Here is a 17423-nt window from a genome sequence, read left to right on the forward strand (position 1 = left end):
GGAGAGCTGATGGTTCAAGAAGGGCAGAGCTGAGGCAGGAATAAGGGTGAATGGCACGGAGCACATTTTGGTCTAGTAACTGGGAAAGGTGGCATGTCTTCCTGGGAATGATGGAGAAACAGGTCAGAAGAAAAAAGCAAAATGAAATGCTAATTATATTTGATTGCTCTCTGCTCTTCACTGCAAAATGGAAATGAAATCCAGTCAAAAAACACTAAGTAGGATTTCTTTGTTACTGGGTTTGTTTTCAATTCTTTAACCTTTACTGGGACATAGGTTGTCAGCAAGTACTTGTGTGAGAAAAGCTGCCTTGAAACAGGAGCCAGCCAAAAGAGAAACAGTAAAGTTTAACCATTTCACTACTGCCCAGTGGATTTTGTGGAAAACAAATCTTCAAAGGTTTGGTTCTTTGCCCAATGCAGTCTTTTCAGGTGGATTATTTTTTCCCTCAGCAAAACTCAGTGGCTGTATGCAGGAGAGGTAACATCAATTCTTTCCATATGCCAGCCCCATGTGCAGGGCATTCAAGTGAACAGGCTGAGTGTCCTCTGGGCTTATCTCACCCAGGCATCTGCTCACAATTCAACACTTGTAGTCACTGTGCCAGCTGGCAGGGCAGTTTTCCTGATGTAAATTATCCATCCGTTCTGAGGGGCCTGAATACAAGGAGGTCTTTTGTGTGTAGAACGAATTCCTAACTTCAGGGGAAAGGGAGGAGTTTCTGAAGATCTAAATGGCATTGGCTTATATGGGTTTTAGCATGGCACATTTCCTGGTGGACCTTGGGATACTGAATTTGGCAATGACCCAGCTGAGCTGATGACAGCTGGGCAAGCCCAGCAATGTGAGCAGGCTGTTTGGGGCAGTATCCCCAGAATGAAACAACGCTGAACATTCTCTGCTCCCTCTCCAGGCACAGGACTTGCTCATTCCTTTGAATCTGTAATTGCAATATTGTCTTGAAGGCTTGTATGTGTGCTTGCTTACAGTAGAGAAAAAGATTAAAGGTTTTTTTGTCTTTCTGAATTGTCAGAGGGAGCTAGTTATCATGTCACCTTGTCACTTGCTGGTGAACAGCTCCATGCCTCAGAAAAGATGCATTTTTAAAATATGTGGCTCATGATTTTGAGCTCTGTGTGCTTTAAAACACACATCAGGTTGCACTTGGGAAGTGCTAAGTTCATGGTCACTGATTCCAGCATCTGGAGTTCCTCCTGTAGAACGGATCTGTCACTTCTCAATACACACAGGGAAATACTACCTGACAGATGACACTATCAGACAGTTCTAAGCCAAACTGAGCTCCAAGTCACTACTGGCTTCTAGGAAGAGGAGAACAATGTCTTTTTGTCTTCTAAACGTAATGTTTAAAACTGCCTTTCACCTGGTTATTGCTGTCACCATTTCTTAATGTAATAGCTGTATATGTTTATTCAGCCCGGCAAGACATGAAAGCAACCTGGACTGCTTATCTTTGCTAGAAAAAGTCTCTGCAGCCTCAAAGAACTGCCAGGCTGTTAAACACAGTGTTTATGTTCAGTGTGAACAGTGGGGGAACACATTTTCACATTGTGTCAGCTGGTCTTGGGTAAACTCCTTTGTTCCAGCAGTATTTACCCAGCAAGGCACTGCACAGCCTCTCTCTGTGCATTAACTGCATTCCTCTGTAATGCCATTAACTGCACTGCTCAAGGAGTAAGGCTGCCAGCTGCCATAAATGTCTTTCTCACGTGGGTTGCTCACTTGGGAGGGGTTTGAATGCATTTTCTTGGCCTGCCATGTAAAACTGGAGATGAAAAAGGGAGGGTCCTTGCCATTTAGCAGAAGGGTTCCCAGGGATAATGTTTTCATGCTGCCCAGAGCACAGTTGGCATGTGCTGTGCCTTTAGCTGAGCTGGGGCTTTCAAAAGAAGCAGTAGGAGACCTTGTCAGGAAACAGGGATCATAATTCAGTTATAGTGGAGAGTGAAAAAAGTAGTTATTTTCTGGGGCAAGCAGCCTGTGACCCTGCCTTTCATCTAGAGCAGAAAGTTGTGTGTGTGAGTGAAAGCACATGCTCAGCCCCCTCATCATTCCCAGGATTCTTTTGAAGCATTTCCTCCCCATCTTGATGAAGCCTGAACACAGGAGTTTTGCTTCACACCAGAGGAATGCAGTACTAGTAGAAAACTAACCACCTCAGTTCAAAAGAGCTGGGTATTCCTGACAATTCAGCTGACGCTGCTTAATGAAATGACCTTCATTGTTGTCTCTGGCTTATTTTTTTTATCCCCTCTTGACTTAGGGAATGGCTGCTCTTGCCTGATGTTTTCCTGTTTTCAGACATTAAGGTTGCCCAAAGAAATCCCACCAGGGCTGACTTTCAGTGTTAGATTTTGCTTTACCTTACCATGTGAGCTCTCTCATTAAGCTGATGACACTTTTACTAGGATAAAACTATGGCAGTAGTTGTGTTTTTCAGTTGCTCTCCATCCAAGATGTTGGTGAAGTTCTGGGATAGGCTGCCGAGTTGCAGGTCAACACGTTGGGGTATTCCTGCCAGGAGTATTGGCTTCCTGGGCCCCTTGCCTTTTACCTGGAAAAGGTGTGAAGTGTATCCTGGGTTTGTGTACTGTGGACCCAAAAAAGATGTTTGTGTGTCTCCAGCCTATTGCCTTGTGTCTGTCTTGAGTTCCTGCATGTGCACTTTGTTCCTTCCTCAAGCATATTTTGCCTTCAGCGAGGAGCTCCCTTTGAGAAGAGCCCATGTAATAAGAGAAACAGGAAAGCTGGGAGGGTCTGATCTGTACACAGGATGCCTGCTTCTTACCTTTATTGCAATCATGAGAAAAACACTCCAAATACACAGGAACAGGATTCATCTCTTGTATTGGGCAGGAAGGGGAGGGAATGCCTCAGCTAAGTTAGGGCTGATCCTTTGGAAGAAAGCAGTTTGGCATTAATGGTGGTGCTTGCTTCTCACTTGTCTTCTGTGTGTAAGATCTCATTAAATAATCAACCCCAAACCAGCAGTGAGCTGCTACTGTGAAAGAGCCACGACTGTGAACGTCTGGCTTCCAGTCTTGTGCTTAGGTCATCCATAATGCATGATCCATGCACACGTGATATAAATAGGAAAGGGGATTTTGTAGGAAGTATCAGGGGGCTTGTATCTGTATAATGTCCCAGCTGTCCTGCATGTCACACACAGACAATACTATTTGGTGGGTACTTTAAACACCAGATTGGTCTTTTTCTATTCTTGGGTGTCATGTTTTGATGCTGGCCAAATGCCAGATATCCACAAAGTTCCCTTACTTTTGTTACAGCTGAGCAGAGGAGAGGGGAAAAAAAATTTAACAAAGGGCTCATGAGTTGAGATAAGGACTGGGAGAAAACACTTTAAGGGCAATAGTTACAAAAAAGTTATAAAGTAAATTTATTGTTAACAGAGTGAGAGGAGGATGATGAGAAATCAAAGAAGCCTTTAAAGCACCAGTTTTCCCATAGCCCCTCCTTCTTTCCCGCCGACAGTGCAGGAAGACAGGGCATGGAGGTTTTGGTCAGTTCATCATTAGAGATCTTCTTCTGTTCGCTCAGGGAGAGGAGTCTTTGCTATGCCATGGGGGCCCTCCCATGGGCAAATAGTTGTCCCAAAACTGTTGTGGCATGAATCATTTGGCCACAGGGTGCTGCCTTTTAAGGATAGGCTGCTCTAGTTTGGAATCAAGGGCTTTTTCTCTCTATCTCTGGGAGCAGGGGTCCTCTCTTTCTCTAGTCTGGTCTCCCACTGGACTACAGCTTTCCCTGCCATCCACCTGCTCCACTTTTCCATAGGCTGCAAGTGGATCTCTGCATCCCCTGTGGACCTCATGCATGACAAGGGCACAGTTTGTTTCACCATAGTCCTCACCACAGCCTGCAGAGGAATCTTGGCTCTGATGCTTGAAGCCCCTTCTCCCCTCTTTCTTTTCCACCAACGTTGGTGCCTCCATGTTGTTTTCCCTCACAGGTCCTCACTTCCTCCTCTTCTCTGACTAGAAGAAGAAAAACTGCTGCTTGTAGGTACCGTTGCCAACAAGTTCCACTGATTGAAAGATTTTTGTGAGATCCCGCAGTGCTGAGAGGTTGATCTTGCCTAGACTCCATGCCAGGGAGTCGCTCGCCGTGTTTTCACTGGTGCTGTTTCGTGCCTCTGTTCACGCGGGGCACCAGGAGAAGCAGCTGCCAGCCCTGCCCTCTGCCTGCAGCACGGCTGGCTGGGGTGGCCAGCAGGGCCCGTGTGGCTGCCCCGAGATGGCGTTGGTCATGGTGCATTGCCACACGCCACGACAGGGTTGGCCCCAGCAGCGGCGCTTCACCAGCCCTGGATGAAGAAACTGTGCATGTACTGTTTTGATTTTCTTCTTAAATATGTCATCACAGAGGCTTTACCGACCTCTCTGTTTGGGCCAGCAGCATGTCCATCTCCAGAGCCATCAGAGATTGGCTCTCCGTTGGACATGGTGGAAGCTTCTAGCAGCTTCTCACCCCTGTGGGCCCCCCTGCTATGAAAAACCAGGCTATGCCAAACTAACACATTGGGGGATGATATTTTTCAAGTGCTGTATATCTTGATTTTTTTTTTTTCAGGTGTGTTGGTTTCTGGATCCTTTGCTCTGCTTCTCCTGCTACTTTGGCTCCTCCCTGGTGCCATGCAGTCTTTGGGTGTGACGTGCCTAATGCAGGCTGGCCCCTGGCCTAATCACTGGGGGCTGCAGGGCAGCTCCATGGTTCGTGACCTAATTCATGAATGTTGGGTTGTGCATGTGTTCTTTGAGGACACTCTGTTCTTGGTCCATGGTGCCTCTGGTCTGCTCTCACGTGTGAAGGAGGTGAACACTTGAGCAAGTGCCAAGCCTCATGTTAAAATTTAACATGGTACGGTTCATTCATTTTACAAGTTGAGGTTAAATATGTGTGCCTTTTGCAGGTTGAAGAAACCAGTTTCTCAGCTGAAACTCTTCTAGTAGCTTTTTTTATGATCAGCGAAAGAACTGGTGATGGCTGCAAGTTCTGCTTAGAGCACTGTTTTTCTTGGAAGTGGTGGGAGCATAAAAGAGCATGGCAGGGACTAAACACCCGAGGTTTTATTCCAAACAAACTCAACGTTGTTTTAGCAAGCTCCCTACATGCTCCAGGATGTCCTAATTGTACACAGTCTGCTTGCTGAAGTGGAGCAAGAACAGCTGGTACACAGCTGTGTGCCTCCTCCTGGGAACCCCTGGCCAGCCCCTTGGCCAGTGTGGATAGCAGACAAAGGTGGCTGAAGAGTGTTGTGGTCCTTTTCTCCTAATGGGTTCTCTCAGGGATGTGACTCCCCTGGGCACTTGGTTTATGTGCATGGGGGTAGATGCTCAAGTCACTGGAGAAGAGTCATGAGGGAAGATGATGTGCTGATTGCCACAGACAGTTAGGAGGGGAACAGAGGGACAAAGAGGTGGATTTTCTTTCATCCTTCTAGGAGATGGAGAACATGGGTAGCTTGGAAATCATTGCACTCCGATCTTAAAAATGCTTTGGTGATTTTAGTCAAATGATGTGGGAAACCTCATTTTGTTTTTCCCAGGGATTGAGTAGAAGAGGGCTGTAGTCGGTAGGTTCAGTGCTGGAGGAAAAGCTTTGTGAGCTGTAAAAAAGAGATTGAGGTATTGTCTATTTAGGGAGGAAGCTGAGGTACAAACCAGGCTCTACAGCGTGACTTACTCCTCTCTGGTTAATACTGTTTCTCCCATGCATATATTTGGGAGAAATATCATCAAAGGCCATTATTACCTTGGGCCTGGTCTTAAATACACACAAACTCCTCATGGGTCTGATGTAGTCTGTGTTCTGTTAGGGATGTATGTGGAAGAGAATTGCAGCTTTTGAAATGCATTTGGTTGCACAGAAGCTTGTCTCTTTATTTATCTGTTCAGCCTGCCCTCAACTTCTGCTTTCAGTCCCTTCACCTTGTCTTTGCTTGGAGATACGGTACTGGACTGGAAGAGATACTTCTGGTGTTGCTGGACACGCTCATCCTTCTGCATAATGCTGAGAGGTGTTTCTCCAGAGAGAGAAATGCAGTGCAGCTCTTTCCATTCTTTCTCAGTTCTGAGTCTTTCTCACAGGTGTCTCCTGTCCCCCCCAGGAAAAGCCTTTGACATCACGTACGTGCGCCTCAAGTTCCACACCAGCCGGCCCGAGAGCTTTGCCATCTACAAGCGCACGAGGGAGGACGGCCCCTGGGTGCCCTACCAGTACTACAGCGGCTCCTGCGAGAGCACCTACCGCAAGGTCAACCGCGGCTTCATCCGCACCGGCGAGGACGAGCAGCAGGCGCTCTGCACCGACGAGTTCAGCGACATCTCCCCTCTCACCGGGGGCAACGTGGCCTTCTCCACGCTGGAGGGGCGCCCCAGTGCCTACAACTTTGACAACAGCCCTGTGCTGCAGGTATGTCAGCAGGACTGGGCCAGTCAGGTGGGCTGAGTTGAGTCTTCCTGTAGAGTCACTGTGCGTGGTGGCTTTGTGCCAACTGGGCTGCACTGCAGCCCCCTTACTCGTAGTGAAAGGGCTTTGCACAGCTGAGTTGGGGTGGACAATCCACAGAGATCCTTGTGAAAGAAGAGTTGAACTCTTGAGTTAATTGGTAGTAAGTTTATGAGTAAACTTACTCATAAACTTCAAAGCAAACCCAGTGGCATTACGGGTGATTTGTCAGTAGGGATGATGGAAGTCTTCAGAGGATGAGTGTACATCTCTGCCAGGTTAGAAAGCAGCTGTGGACATTCTGCTGTTGTTTCACATACAAGGATGCAGAAAAGGTAAAGTCTCAGTCCAGTTAATATTTGAAGCATCTGCATGTGTATTTCAAGCAGAAAAAAAGTAAGAAATATTAGATTCTTCTAAATACTTAAAGCATTACAGGAATCCCTACCATGTTTTCTCACATGTGTGTTGAAGCAGAGAAGTTTGATTTTATCCTTGGTATTTTTCTCTTACAGGTGGCTTGGCAAGAGGGTTTTGGCAGGGGTTTTTTGTTGTTGAACATTCTTGAATGTTTTTTTTTGTGATCACAGGAGTGGTTGCGCAGTGGTCAGGAGCATACTAGAGCACCAGTTTATCTGATTTACTTGCCAGTTTTTGTGTTCTGCTTGATGACTTCTCCAGTTCTTACTGCAACAAGGAGCTAAAGCTGTGCGGTTTGCCTCACTGGGGCTCATTGTCTTCCTTTCAGAGCTGTAATTACCATCACTTCCCTTTGCTCTTGGAGTAGCAGGAGTAGTCTTGAGACAGGCACCCAGCAGGCTCAGGGCTTGCCTGTTTCCAATTCCCAGGCAGGAGAGCAGAATCTGGTGGGGTTGATTCTGCAAACTAAAGTGAAATGAAAAAATAAGATTAATGGGAAAGGACAAAGAACTTCTGAAGTGGAAAAGAACCAGTTTGGCCACCTCATTGATGTAGCCAACCCTTGCAGAAAAATATGTCTTATCGTTAAGGTGAATAAGGAGATTTCAAGTTAGCGATTGTATAATTTTCTGATAAGCTTCTCTATGTAAGGAATAGAGATCTGACCACCAGTTTCCTAAAATACATACCAAGCCCTGGTGTTGCTTTTTAGAACTGAAGTAAATGTGTATATTGTGATTGGTATTTCCATGTGTTTACATCAGTGTTTGTAATTCAGTAAATAAACACTGTGTTACTGGCTGAGCAGTGACTCAGGTGCTGCACAGTTGTACATACAGGGATGTTTCTTTGTGTTCTTTTTTATGGTGTTTGAAAGAAAGCAGCTTTGTAAAGGGTATAATAAAACCAAGGAGGTGCCAATGTCAGTGGCTGGCAGAATGTGATATGAAATTTGGCAACAGGCTGTGTGTGCTGGCTGCTGCTGCACGAGGGCAGGGCAGTGTGTTACAGACACTGTGTAAATATTATGAAAAACTCTTGTGTTGCAAGTCAGATCTGTCTATTTTTCTTCCTCAGCCTCCCCCAGCCTCACTCATTTGTCTGTCTGTGTCTTTTAGTCTGGTGCAATATGCCTGCAGACAAATGTACCCTAAAGCTTTTCCCATTGGTGCTGCATAGCTTTGCAGGAAGGCTACAGCCAGACAGATACATACAATTAGCAAGCTGGCATAATTGCCTGCCCTGCACTTTTTGCTGGAGAGGTTACTCAGTGCTTCCCAGCTGAAAGCACTCAGGATGTGAAAAGGCCTTGGAAAGGGTCTCCAGAGAGGAGAAAGGGTCTGGAAAACCCATTTGGACCAAGAGGATGTGGCATAAGACTTCTGGGGCAGGAGCATGTGACCTCCCGAGGTGCAGAGGGGAAAACAATGAGGAAGGAACCAGCTGCTGAGGAATGACTTCATTAACAGAACTGCTAATGACTGGTACTCTCTCAAGGGAAAGGGTGTTTCATCTGATGGGATTTCTGTCTGCTCTAGGAATGGGTGACAGCTACAGATATTAGAGTGACCCTCAACCGTCTGAACACATTTGGAGATGAAGTTTTCAATGACCCAAAAGTTCTCAAGTCTTACTACTATGCAATTTCTGATTTTGCTGTGGGTGGTAGGTGAGTAGACAATAAAACTCTAAAGCTTACTAAAGTTTTTGGTTAGTTTTACTAGATTGCTTTGAAGATATTGACTGTATTCACATCATACCTATAGGCTCTGGTCTTTACTGACTGTCCATGCATTAGAATGAATTTTATGTAATTTGCAAATACTGTATATAAGCTTTTGTGCCATAACTTCAGGGCTGGCAGAGATAAATTTTTTTGATTGAATAGATGAAATCTAAAGTGATTTGAGAGAGTAAATGGTAAAAAGAGTTAACTGAAATGAAAAACAAAAGAAGCAAATCTTTTCTGCTCTGTGGTTTGTGTGTGTTTTTAAATTATTATCTCCTGTATCTGTACTCTTGAATAACAGTAAGTAGAAAATCTCAGTGTCTCTACTTCACATATATTGAAGAAGTTAACTCCTTTGGAGGTCTGGAACCCACTACAATATGGTTGTGGTTGTCCTTTCCTTTTGCCAGTCTATTATAGAATGTTTTAACCATAAGTAGTTGATGATAAAATGTTTTACTAAACAGAGATGAGACCACTGCAGGGTTTTGGCCTGCTTGCATATGGCAATCCTGAGACTGGGATTTGGCCACATGGGGATTTGTATTGGCTGCACCACCAGTCTGGAGGTCCCTGGGCTTCTGTATTAGTCTCCTTTGTACTATCTAATTTCTTACTGATACCACAATAACCCACGCTCAGTGAACATACCATGTTCTGGGCTGTCACAGGAGAGAAGTTGTGGAAAATTTACTAACATAAAGCCAGCTAAATCTTTGCTTCTCCTATTCAGTTAGTCTGAAGACTGCAAAGGAGTTGGTTAACTTTCTTGCCTTTCTAAATGCCTACCTAGAGCAGGCTGCACCTCTTTGTTTCATAGAATGGTTTGGTTTGGAAGGGACCTTCAGAGATCATCCAAACCCCATTGTGGGCAGGGACACTTTCCACTATCCCAGGTTGCTCCAAGCCCTGTCCAGCCTGGCCTTGGGCACTTCTGGGATGGGGCAGCCACAGCTTCTCTGAGCAACCTGTACCAGTTTCCTACCACCCTCATTGATTCCTTATGTCCAATCTAAATAAAAATTTGAAAGATGTTTAAAATTACTGCCCCTTGTCCCAGCACTACAAGCCCTGATAAAAAGTTTCTCTCTGTCTTGTAAACCCCTTTTAGATATTAGAAGGCCTCCATAAGATATCCATGAAGCTCCCTCTTCTCCAGGCAGAATGACAGCAGTTTTGTTCTCGATTTTGTTGTAATCATTTACCTTCAAATTTCTCTCATCTCAGATTTTAAGATCTGGGCCCTGTTTTTTGGTGCTGCTTTGCGAGTGACCTGGAGCCCTGGAGTTTTAATACCTGTTCCTTACCTCTCCTGAACCAGGTGCAAGTGCAACGGGCACGCAAGTGAGTGTGTAAAGAATGAGCTTGGCAAGCTGGTCTGCAACTGCAAGCACAACACCTTTGGGGTGGACTGTGAGAAGTGCCTTCCTTTCTTCAATGACCGCCCGTGGAGGAGAGCGACCGCCGAGAGCGCCAACGAGTGCCTGCGTACGTGCGGCTGCACCGGGGACAGCCTGGCTGGGGCAGGTCCCTGCCTCTGCCGGCTGCCACAACCCGGCCCTGCCTGCTTCTAACTTCAGTCACAGCCAGCATTAGGCACAGTCCATGGGACTCTTGGTCATTCCACTCCTGTCTGTGGGAGCTTTCTGGTAGATCCCTAGGAATGGGCATCTCCTTTCTGGAGAAGGATGGGAACCACCCCATCTTTCCTAAAGAAATGTACAGGCTTGTACTTTATGAGACCCATGGGAAAAAAATCTGCTTACTATGCTGGAGTATAATTGGCCTTTCAAAAGCTCCTCATTTAGCTCCTCATTTAGCATCAGCTGATTTTTGTGTTTGGGTTATTGGCTTTTACAGTTATTTGTTGATTATTTAACCTAATTTCCAGACCGCAAATGCAGGTCTCTGTCACAGAACACCAATTTGCTTGGTGTTTTGTTCCAGACTACAGCTCCTGGTAGTTTACTTTATGGGGAAGCTTTTTCAGACAGAAAAGTTTTCTTCCTGTCTGACCTCTGTGTGTCCAGATAGGTCCCAGCTGTGTGTGGCTTCCCTCAATGGGCTGGTGAAATTGGGATGTCCTGCTGTCTAGGGATTTGCAATACGGGGGAGAAGCTCTCATTACAGCATGGAGTAGCCTCATGTTACCTTTTCATGCTTGTTTGGATGACAGAGATCGGTGCTGCTGTGTGGGAGGACAGCATTTTGGCTGCAAGTGGCAGCCTGATGTTGGAAGAAGTGGGGTAGCAAATGCTGGTTTTCTTTTGAGCATTGATGAGCGTGGTGCCGAGTTAGTTTCAGGTTTTAGAGTTGTTAAAGCTCCTTCCCCAGCTCACCTGCAGCTGAACTGTGCGGGGTGGGATCTGTGCTGTGGGGACAGGCTGGTGACTGCCAGTGCCGTGTCTTTGCAGCGTGTGACTGCAGCGGCCGCTCCCAGGAGTGCTACTTTGACCCCGAGCTGTACCGGGCCACGGGCCACGGCGGGCACTGCACCAACTGCGCCGGCAACACCGACGGGCCCCGCTGCGAGCGCTGCCGCGATGGCTTCTACCGCCTGGCCAGCGAGCAGGGCTGCCTGCCCTGCAGCTGCAACCCCGTCGGTGAGCACTGCTGCTGGCAGACTGCCAGCACAAAACCACCTCTGCTTCCCCTCATGCAGCTCATCGTGGGGCTGTTGGCATTGCTTGTCTTTTTTTCCATGTAGGAAATGTTTATTGGGTTGTATTTTGGTTTAAGTTATCCTTGGATCTAAATGGAGTTAGGGTGGCAAGGGCAGATGGGTCACCTCTGCAGCACTTACTCCTTTAAATATAGATTTTTTTTTTTCCTACTGTGTATGTGTTACCCTGGGTGCTCCCAGTACTAAAGAACTCATTTAAATTCTTAATAACCAAGATGATGTGAGTGGGTATTTCTGGAAGTTGTTCATGCTAAGAAATTGTAGTGAACTTTAGCTGCTGCATCAGTTTCTCCTACCGAGTATCCAAGCACTATAAATACAAACCAGTGAAACATTAAACACAAAAGGGGGTGGGGTGAGATAAAACAAATTAAACTCAAAATATGTAGTTAAACTCCTTTAAAATAAATGGGGATGGGGGTAACTGTGGCAGGAGAATAAATCTTTTGTTGTGTAGGGAGCCACTTAACCTGTAAGGAGTGATCCCATAACTACACCAGCCCACAACAAGTAAGGTGGAAGGAGGGAAAAGGGTAGCACATAGTGGGATATGATGTGAGGTTTCAAAAGAGAAGCTGACATAAGTCATTGCTTGCAGCATGCCCTAAAAGCAGCCAGGGAGAGGTTTGCCAGGGTACATCTCCTAATTTTGTCAAGGAGTCATTAACTTGTGAAATTTTTGACCAATAAAGGCCTCTTCTTCTTCTGACAGCTTTCCTGGGTCCTTGTGTTAGACCTTATTTTAAGAGGGGTTTGGGTTGGTGTGAGCTGAGATGGTTGAAAAGATGCAGGGAGGTGACTTCTCAGGTCTTTAAGGACAGCTTTCAAAGGCCTTTATAACTTAGCCATTAGCTTGTATGCCATGACTCACTGACACCCAGGGTGTATTTCAATCTCCTGGATATGTTTGGATTGGTAGTTTTTGTCAAGTACTCCTTTTTCCTAAATAATCCTAAGTGGGACTGCAAAGGGGATTTGAACTTTGGCTGTATATGGTAAAGGTTTTGTGAGTTGTTCTGTCCTGTCCAGCCTAATCATCTTATAACTCTTCAATTTGCTGTAATCTTCTGGTGTGGATTGAAGTGGAAACAAGCAACTATTTCTGTATATTAAAATATTTTTCTCCTGCTAGTTAACTCTTACAGTGCTGACAGCTCTGAGGCTGGCAGCTACATGGATGCTTGGGAGAAAGCATTTTGTCCACTATGGATTAAAGAAACCTGCTGCTGCTTTTTGTGCAAGACCACTTGAATGGAGCAGTACTGAGGAAGGCATCCTTCCAAAAATGAGAGTTTTGCTCACGAGTTTACTAGGATTCATAGTGGCACATGCAGCCTTGTTCCAAAGAGGCAGTTTAGTCTTTAAATGAAACTTAGGAATCAAGGAAGGAAATTGGAGTGTGAAAGGGAGAGGTCAGGGTGAGGGGAGATGCTCATTATGGGGAACACAAGGGATTCAGGGAATAAAATCTTGGAAATTACATATTGCAGAATAAAACAGATGTGGAATTGGAGGCATGCAAATGTAGCACTGAGCATGAAACAGGAGAAGGCATTTTGAAGTTTAAATTATATTTTATATATAAAAAGGTTGGTTTGTAGGAACAAAAGGCTGAATATAGCTTGGGAAGACTAGATAACAGTTCATCTGTCTAGAGCTGCCAGATGGAAAATCCCTGTGAGCTAGAGGCAGTCTTTAGGTAAGCTGTCACTCATCAGCTTGAGGCTGTGCTTCCTGCTTTCTTCCTTATTTCTTGGCTGGTTTGTAAAGTCTGAGTAGCTGTATGTGTGTGCTGAGGTGGCTGTCCCTGCTGTCCCCACAGGCTCCCTCAGCACACAGTGTGACAGCTACGGCCAGTGCAGCTGCAAGCCCGGTGTGATGGGGGACAAGTGCGACCGGTGCCAGCCAGGGTTCCACTCCCTCTCCGAAGCTGGGTGCAGGTAAGGAGGATTGCAGCTCTCTTAAAGGAAAACTAGGCTTTTTTAAAAGCTTTCTCTATGTGGCTCTTACTGAATGAACTAACCTCTCTCCTGACTCTCCCAGGCCCTGTTCTTGCAATGCTGCTGGCAGCACAGGGGAGTGCAATGTTGAGACAGGGCGGTGTGCGTGCAAGGACAATGTGGAAGGATTCCACTGTGAGAGGTGAGTTTTTCTTCCCATGGCTTTGTTTCAAGAATGAAAAACATTTGAGCGAGGACCTGGGGTTAAGCATCAGGGAAATTAATTCTCTTTCCTTCACATCTTCAGATGCAAACCTGGATTTTTCCATCTGGAGTCTTCCAATCCAAGAGGCTGTACCCCTTGTTTCTGTTTTGGACACTCTTCAGTCTGCACCAGTGCTGTGGGCTACAGTATCTATAGCATCACCTCCAGCTTCGAGTTTGGTAAAATTGAGCTTTCCTTTGTATCTCAGGTTGGGCTGTAGACTCAAGTCAGAAGCTATTAAAAAACCCCAACTCCTCCTCTATGCAAGACCACAAACCTTGGGCAGGCAGGTCTAGGATCCCTCTTTTGGAAGTGCTGAAGCTGCCTGGAGCTTCCATGTCTGCAGCTTGTTTGTTCAGATGGGGAGGCATGAATTCACAGCTCTGGCCTCAGGCACACAGTTATTGTACACCTTGCATGTGCAAGTGGGAATTGCAAATAGAAACCTTTTCTAGCTTGAGAGGTGTGCTGACAAAGCAGAGTTTCCTCAGTTCTAGAACCAAGTCAGGACTTTCTGATGGAGATGATCAAAATCACTTTAGATTTGGGGTTTACATGGCTCTGAATAAAACACAGTTGTGTTTCCAATGAGTTTATAAGCCCAGGAAAAATCTGTTTCTTTCATGCAGTCAGTTTCATGTGTATGCATGTTTTCATGTAGTCTGAAAAGAACATCTTTTTAATTAAAATTCCACTGGAGAACAGTTCATACAAAGGCTGTAGCTCTCAACAAATTATAGTGGCCTGCAGGTTTTTCTATCTCTGCTTATGCTCTTTAGGAAAGAAGGTTTTGGACAAGTAGCCATCAGAGGGTTCAAAGTTCAGAGGTTTCAAGTCAGCACTTGAGTCAGGGGCTTAAATTGGAAGGATGGTTACTATCTGAATTCTGCACAGCTGCTTTCTGCAGCCTGTCAGTGCCCACGCACATTAGATGAGCTAAGACACGAACAGTGTGATGCAAGAAGGGTCACAAGAAGTGTGTGCAAATCTTTCTTCCAAGGGTGTTAATTCTTGCCCATCTGATTCTTCAGGAGAGGATGAGTGGCGCGCTGAGCAGCGAGATGGCTCAGAGGTCTTGCTGCAGTGGAGTGCTGAGACCCAGGATATCTCTGTTATCTCTGACACCTACTTCCCCATGTACTTCGTTGCACCACGTAGGTCATTCCAAAAGCATGGCTTTCTGTGCTGCTTGTGCACTTTGTGTTCTGTCCCCTAACTGTAAGGATTTCTTTCCCTTTCAGGCAAGTTCTTGGGCAACCAGGTTTTGAGTTATGGGCAAAACTTGACCTTCTCCTTCCGTGTGGACAGGCGGGACACGCGCCTCTCTGCAGAGGACCTGGTGCTGGAAGGGGCTGGGCTGAGAGTGTCTGTGCCTCTCATTGCCCAGGGCAACTCCTACCCCAGTGAGAATGTGCAGACCTACACCTTCAGGTAGAGTGGGAGCAGCTGTCACCTGGCCTGGGCTGCCTTTGGCCTCTGAGCTCTTGAGGAAACAGAGATCATTAGGTTTGAAGTTATGTGGGTGATGTTGCAATAGCACAGTGCTGTTGCAAAGGGAGCTTTTGAGAGGCTGCAGCTGTTAGCAGCTGAAAGCTGTGCTGATCATGCTTGGCTCTTCTCCCCAGGCTCCATGAAGCTGCAGATTACCCGTGGAGGCCTGCTCTTACAGCATTTGAATTCCAAAAGCTTCTCCACAACTTGACTTCCATCAAGATCCGTGGGACATACAGTGAGAGAAGTAAGTCACTGAACAGAACATCACAGAAGAGAGGGAAAACTCATTTGTTTGGTGCTTGAGTTGCTTCATTGTAGGGCCCAGCCATAAACAGATGTGGCAGCTTATTTGGCAAAGCTTGTGCCAGTGGCTTTCCACCTGGCTTTCCTGTGTAGCATCTTCTCCCAGGCCTCCTGAAGAGGATATGGGAAAGAAAAGTGGTGTCTTTGAATGTCTGAAAGCTGAACACTTAGCAACTGCTGATTCCTTGCTCTAGACATAGGAATTTTTCTTTGTTTAATAGCCCCTATCCTCCAGTTGGTAAAAATACATAGTACAGAAGGAGGATGTAGGAAGTTTACAGCACTTGGCTTTAAGTTTGGCTACACTATAAATGGTTACATTTGTCCCTCTTTCTGGGTCTTGCTTTGACATGACAGATGGGAAGGACAAGGTCTAAAGTGCTGCCTGTGCAAAACCTGAGTGAAAGTTTCTCATAACGAAGATTTATAAAAATGGGCATGAATTAGAAGTAAAAGTAGGTCCTTAGGTATTGCTGTGTGATGAAGTATTTCTGCAGAAAGATGCAAAGGATGAATTTGCATTTGGGAAAGGTGGGAAAACTGCAAGTGTTTCAGAAGGGTGGCCCATCATGAAGAATGTGGGGCTGTGAAATGGAGGGGTAGAAAGGTGTGGAGCAAACCATCCCTGAGTGCTGTAGCCACTGCTAATATGTAGGAGCTGAGGCTCTGTTCAGTGCACTGGAGCTGCTGCAGTCGTACAGACACTGGTATAAGTTAAAAGTCAGCTATGTTGTATCTGAGCTCTGTTTTGCTCCAGGGAGAAGGGGCTGGGAGTAGAGGAGGGAAGTGCTGAGATGCCAGAGGAAGGAATGGCTTGAGAGGAATAGTTGGCGAGTTTGTCCCGAGGCGTGGTTTGCAGATGGTGTATTACAATTGTTAGAGACATGGTCTGTTCTGGCTTGAAAGCCAGGAATTGGTTTGGTATTTGGTTTGGAAATGGAAATCATACACATGTAAAATATAACTTAATTTTAATTGACTGTACTTGCTGTTCTCAGATTCTCATCTATATTGTCATTCTCAGCTTTCCTACCCTGCATGCTCCCTTGGTGAGCTCTAGTGCATCTTTGCTCATCTCTCTAAATCCTCCTGGAGGGTTTTGCATCTTGATTCATCTTACCAACTGCAAGCACCCCCTGTGTGCCCCTCGTACTGTTCTGCTGTGTTTGGGAAAGCAGTGATGATAGCCTTTGTGGTTACAGAGGGTTTGTCCCTTGGTGCTTTCTAGGTGCCGGTCACCTGGATGATGTCACCATCACAAGTGCTCGCCCTGGACCGGGTGTGCCTGTGGCCTGGGTGGAGAGCTGCTCGTGTCCAGTGGGATATGAGGGGCAGTTCTGTGAGCGCTGCACCTCCGGGTACCGCCGAGAGAGCCCAGGCCTGGGGCCCTACAGCCCCTGCGTGCCCTGCACGTGCAACGGGCACAGCGAGACCTGCGATCCCGAGACGGGTAAGAGACAAACAGGGAGCAGCCAGAGGGTGCTGCTTCTTCTCTGGATTGGACAATGAAGCAAAACTCACACCCCTCTCTGTTGCAGGCATGTGCAATTGCAGGGATAACACAGCAGGGACTCACTGTGAGAAGTGCAGTGATGGGTATTACGGCGATGCCACGGCCGGCACAGCCTCGGACTGCCAGCCCTGCCCGTGCCCAGGCACCTCGAGCTGTGCCATCGTGCCCCGCACCAAGGAGGTGGTGTGCACCAGCTGCCAGGCTGGCACTACAGGTGTGTTCCTACACAAAACATCTTTTTCTACATCCACATGCTTGTGGAAATGTCTCCTGCTAGTTCTTGTTCTCTGATCCACAATGAGTAGCTCTGAAAGCTGCTGAGTCTTCTGGTTCAAATCCTTCTCCCTTCTTCAGCCCTGTTTTTTGTCCTGTGTGAGGCTTGGGACTTCACTTGTTTTTCATGCCTGTTTCTTGAGAACAAAAGGCTTGATCTGCAAAGTCTGACCATTTCTGTGCTATATATGAGAGCCATGCTGCCTTCCAGTAGAGCTCTGATGATGGCATGGTATTGGGCAGAAAACAGATTTAAAAGAGCCAGGAAGGCAGGTCAGACTGAAATAAAATTAGAAGGTGCAGTTTGCCAGCAA

General features: G+C 46.3%; 1 protein-coding gene across 1 annotated transcript in view; it reads left to right on the top strand.

Annotated features, from left to right (window-relative positions):
• The window catches only part of LAMC1 (laminin subunit gamma 1), a 64892-nt gene that overhangs the window by 36929 nt on the left and 10540 nt on the right, over window positions 1-17423 (top strand). Inside the window, exons 2-13 of the mRNA XM_066555502.1 lie at window positions 6149-6453; window positions 8448-8578; window positions 9960-10126; window positions 11053-11241; window positions 13144-13261; window positions 13365-13463; window positions 13569-13705; window positions 14558-14680; window positions 14768-14957; window positions 15152-15264; window positions 16552-16773; window positions 16862-17050. Of these exons, the coding sequence (XP_066411599.1) occupies window positions 6149-6453; window positions 8448-8578; window positions 9960-10126; window positions 11053-11241; window positions 13144-13261; window positions 13365-13463; window positions 13569-13705; window positions 14558-14680; window positions 14768-14957; window positions 15152-15264; window positions 16552-16773; window positions 16862-17050 (1983 nt within the window). The remainder of the gene's footprint in view (window positions 1-6148; window positions 6454-8447; window positions 8579-9959; window positions 10127-11052; window positions 11242-13143; window positions 13262-13364; window positions 13464-13568; window positions 13706-14557; window positions 14681-14767; window positions 14958-15151; window positions 15265-16551; window positions 16774-16861; window positions 17051-17423) is intronic.

This window comes from Molothrus aeneus, chromosome 9 (genome assembly GCF_037042795.1).
Source record: "Molothrus aeneus isolate 106 chromosome 9, BPBGC_Maene_1.0, whole genome shotgun sequence".
NCBI classification, from domain to species: Eukaryota; Metazoa; Chordata; class Aves; order Passeriformes; family Icteridae; genus Molothrus; species Molothrus aeneus.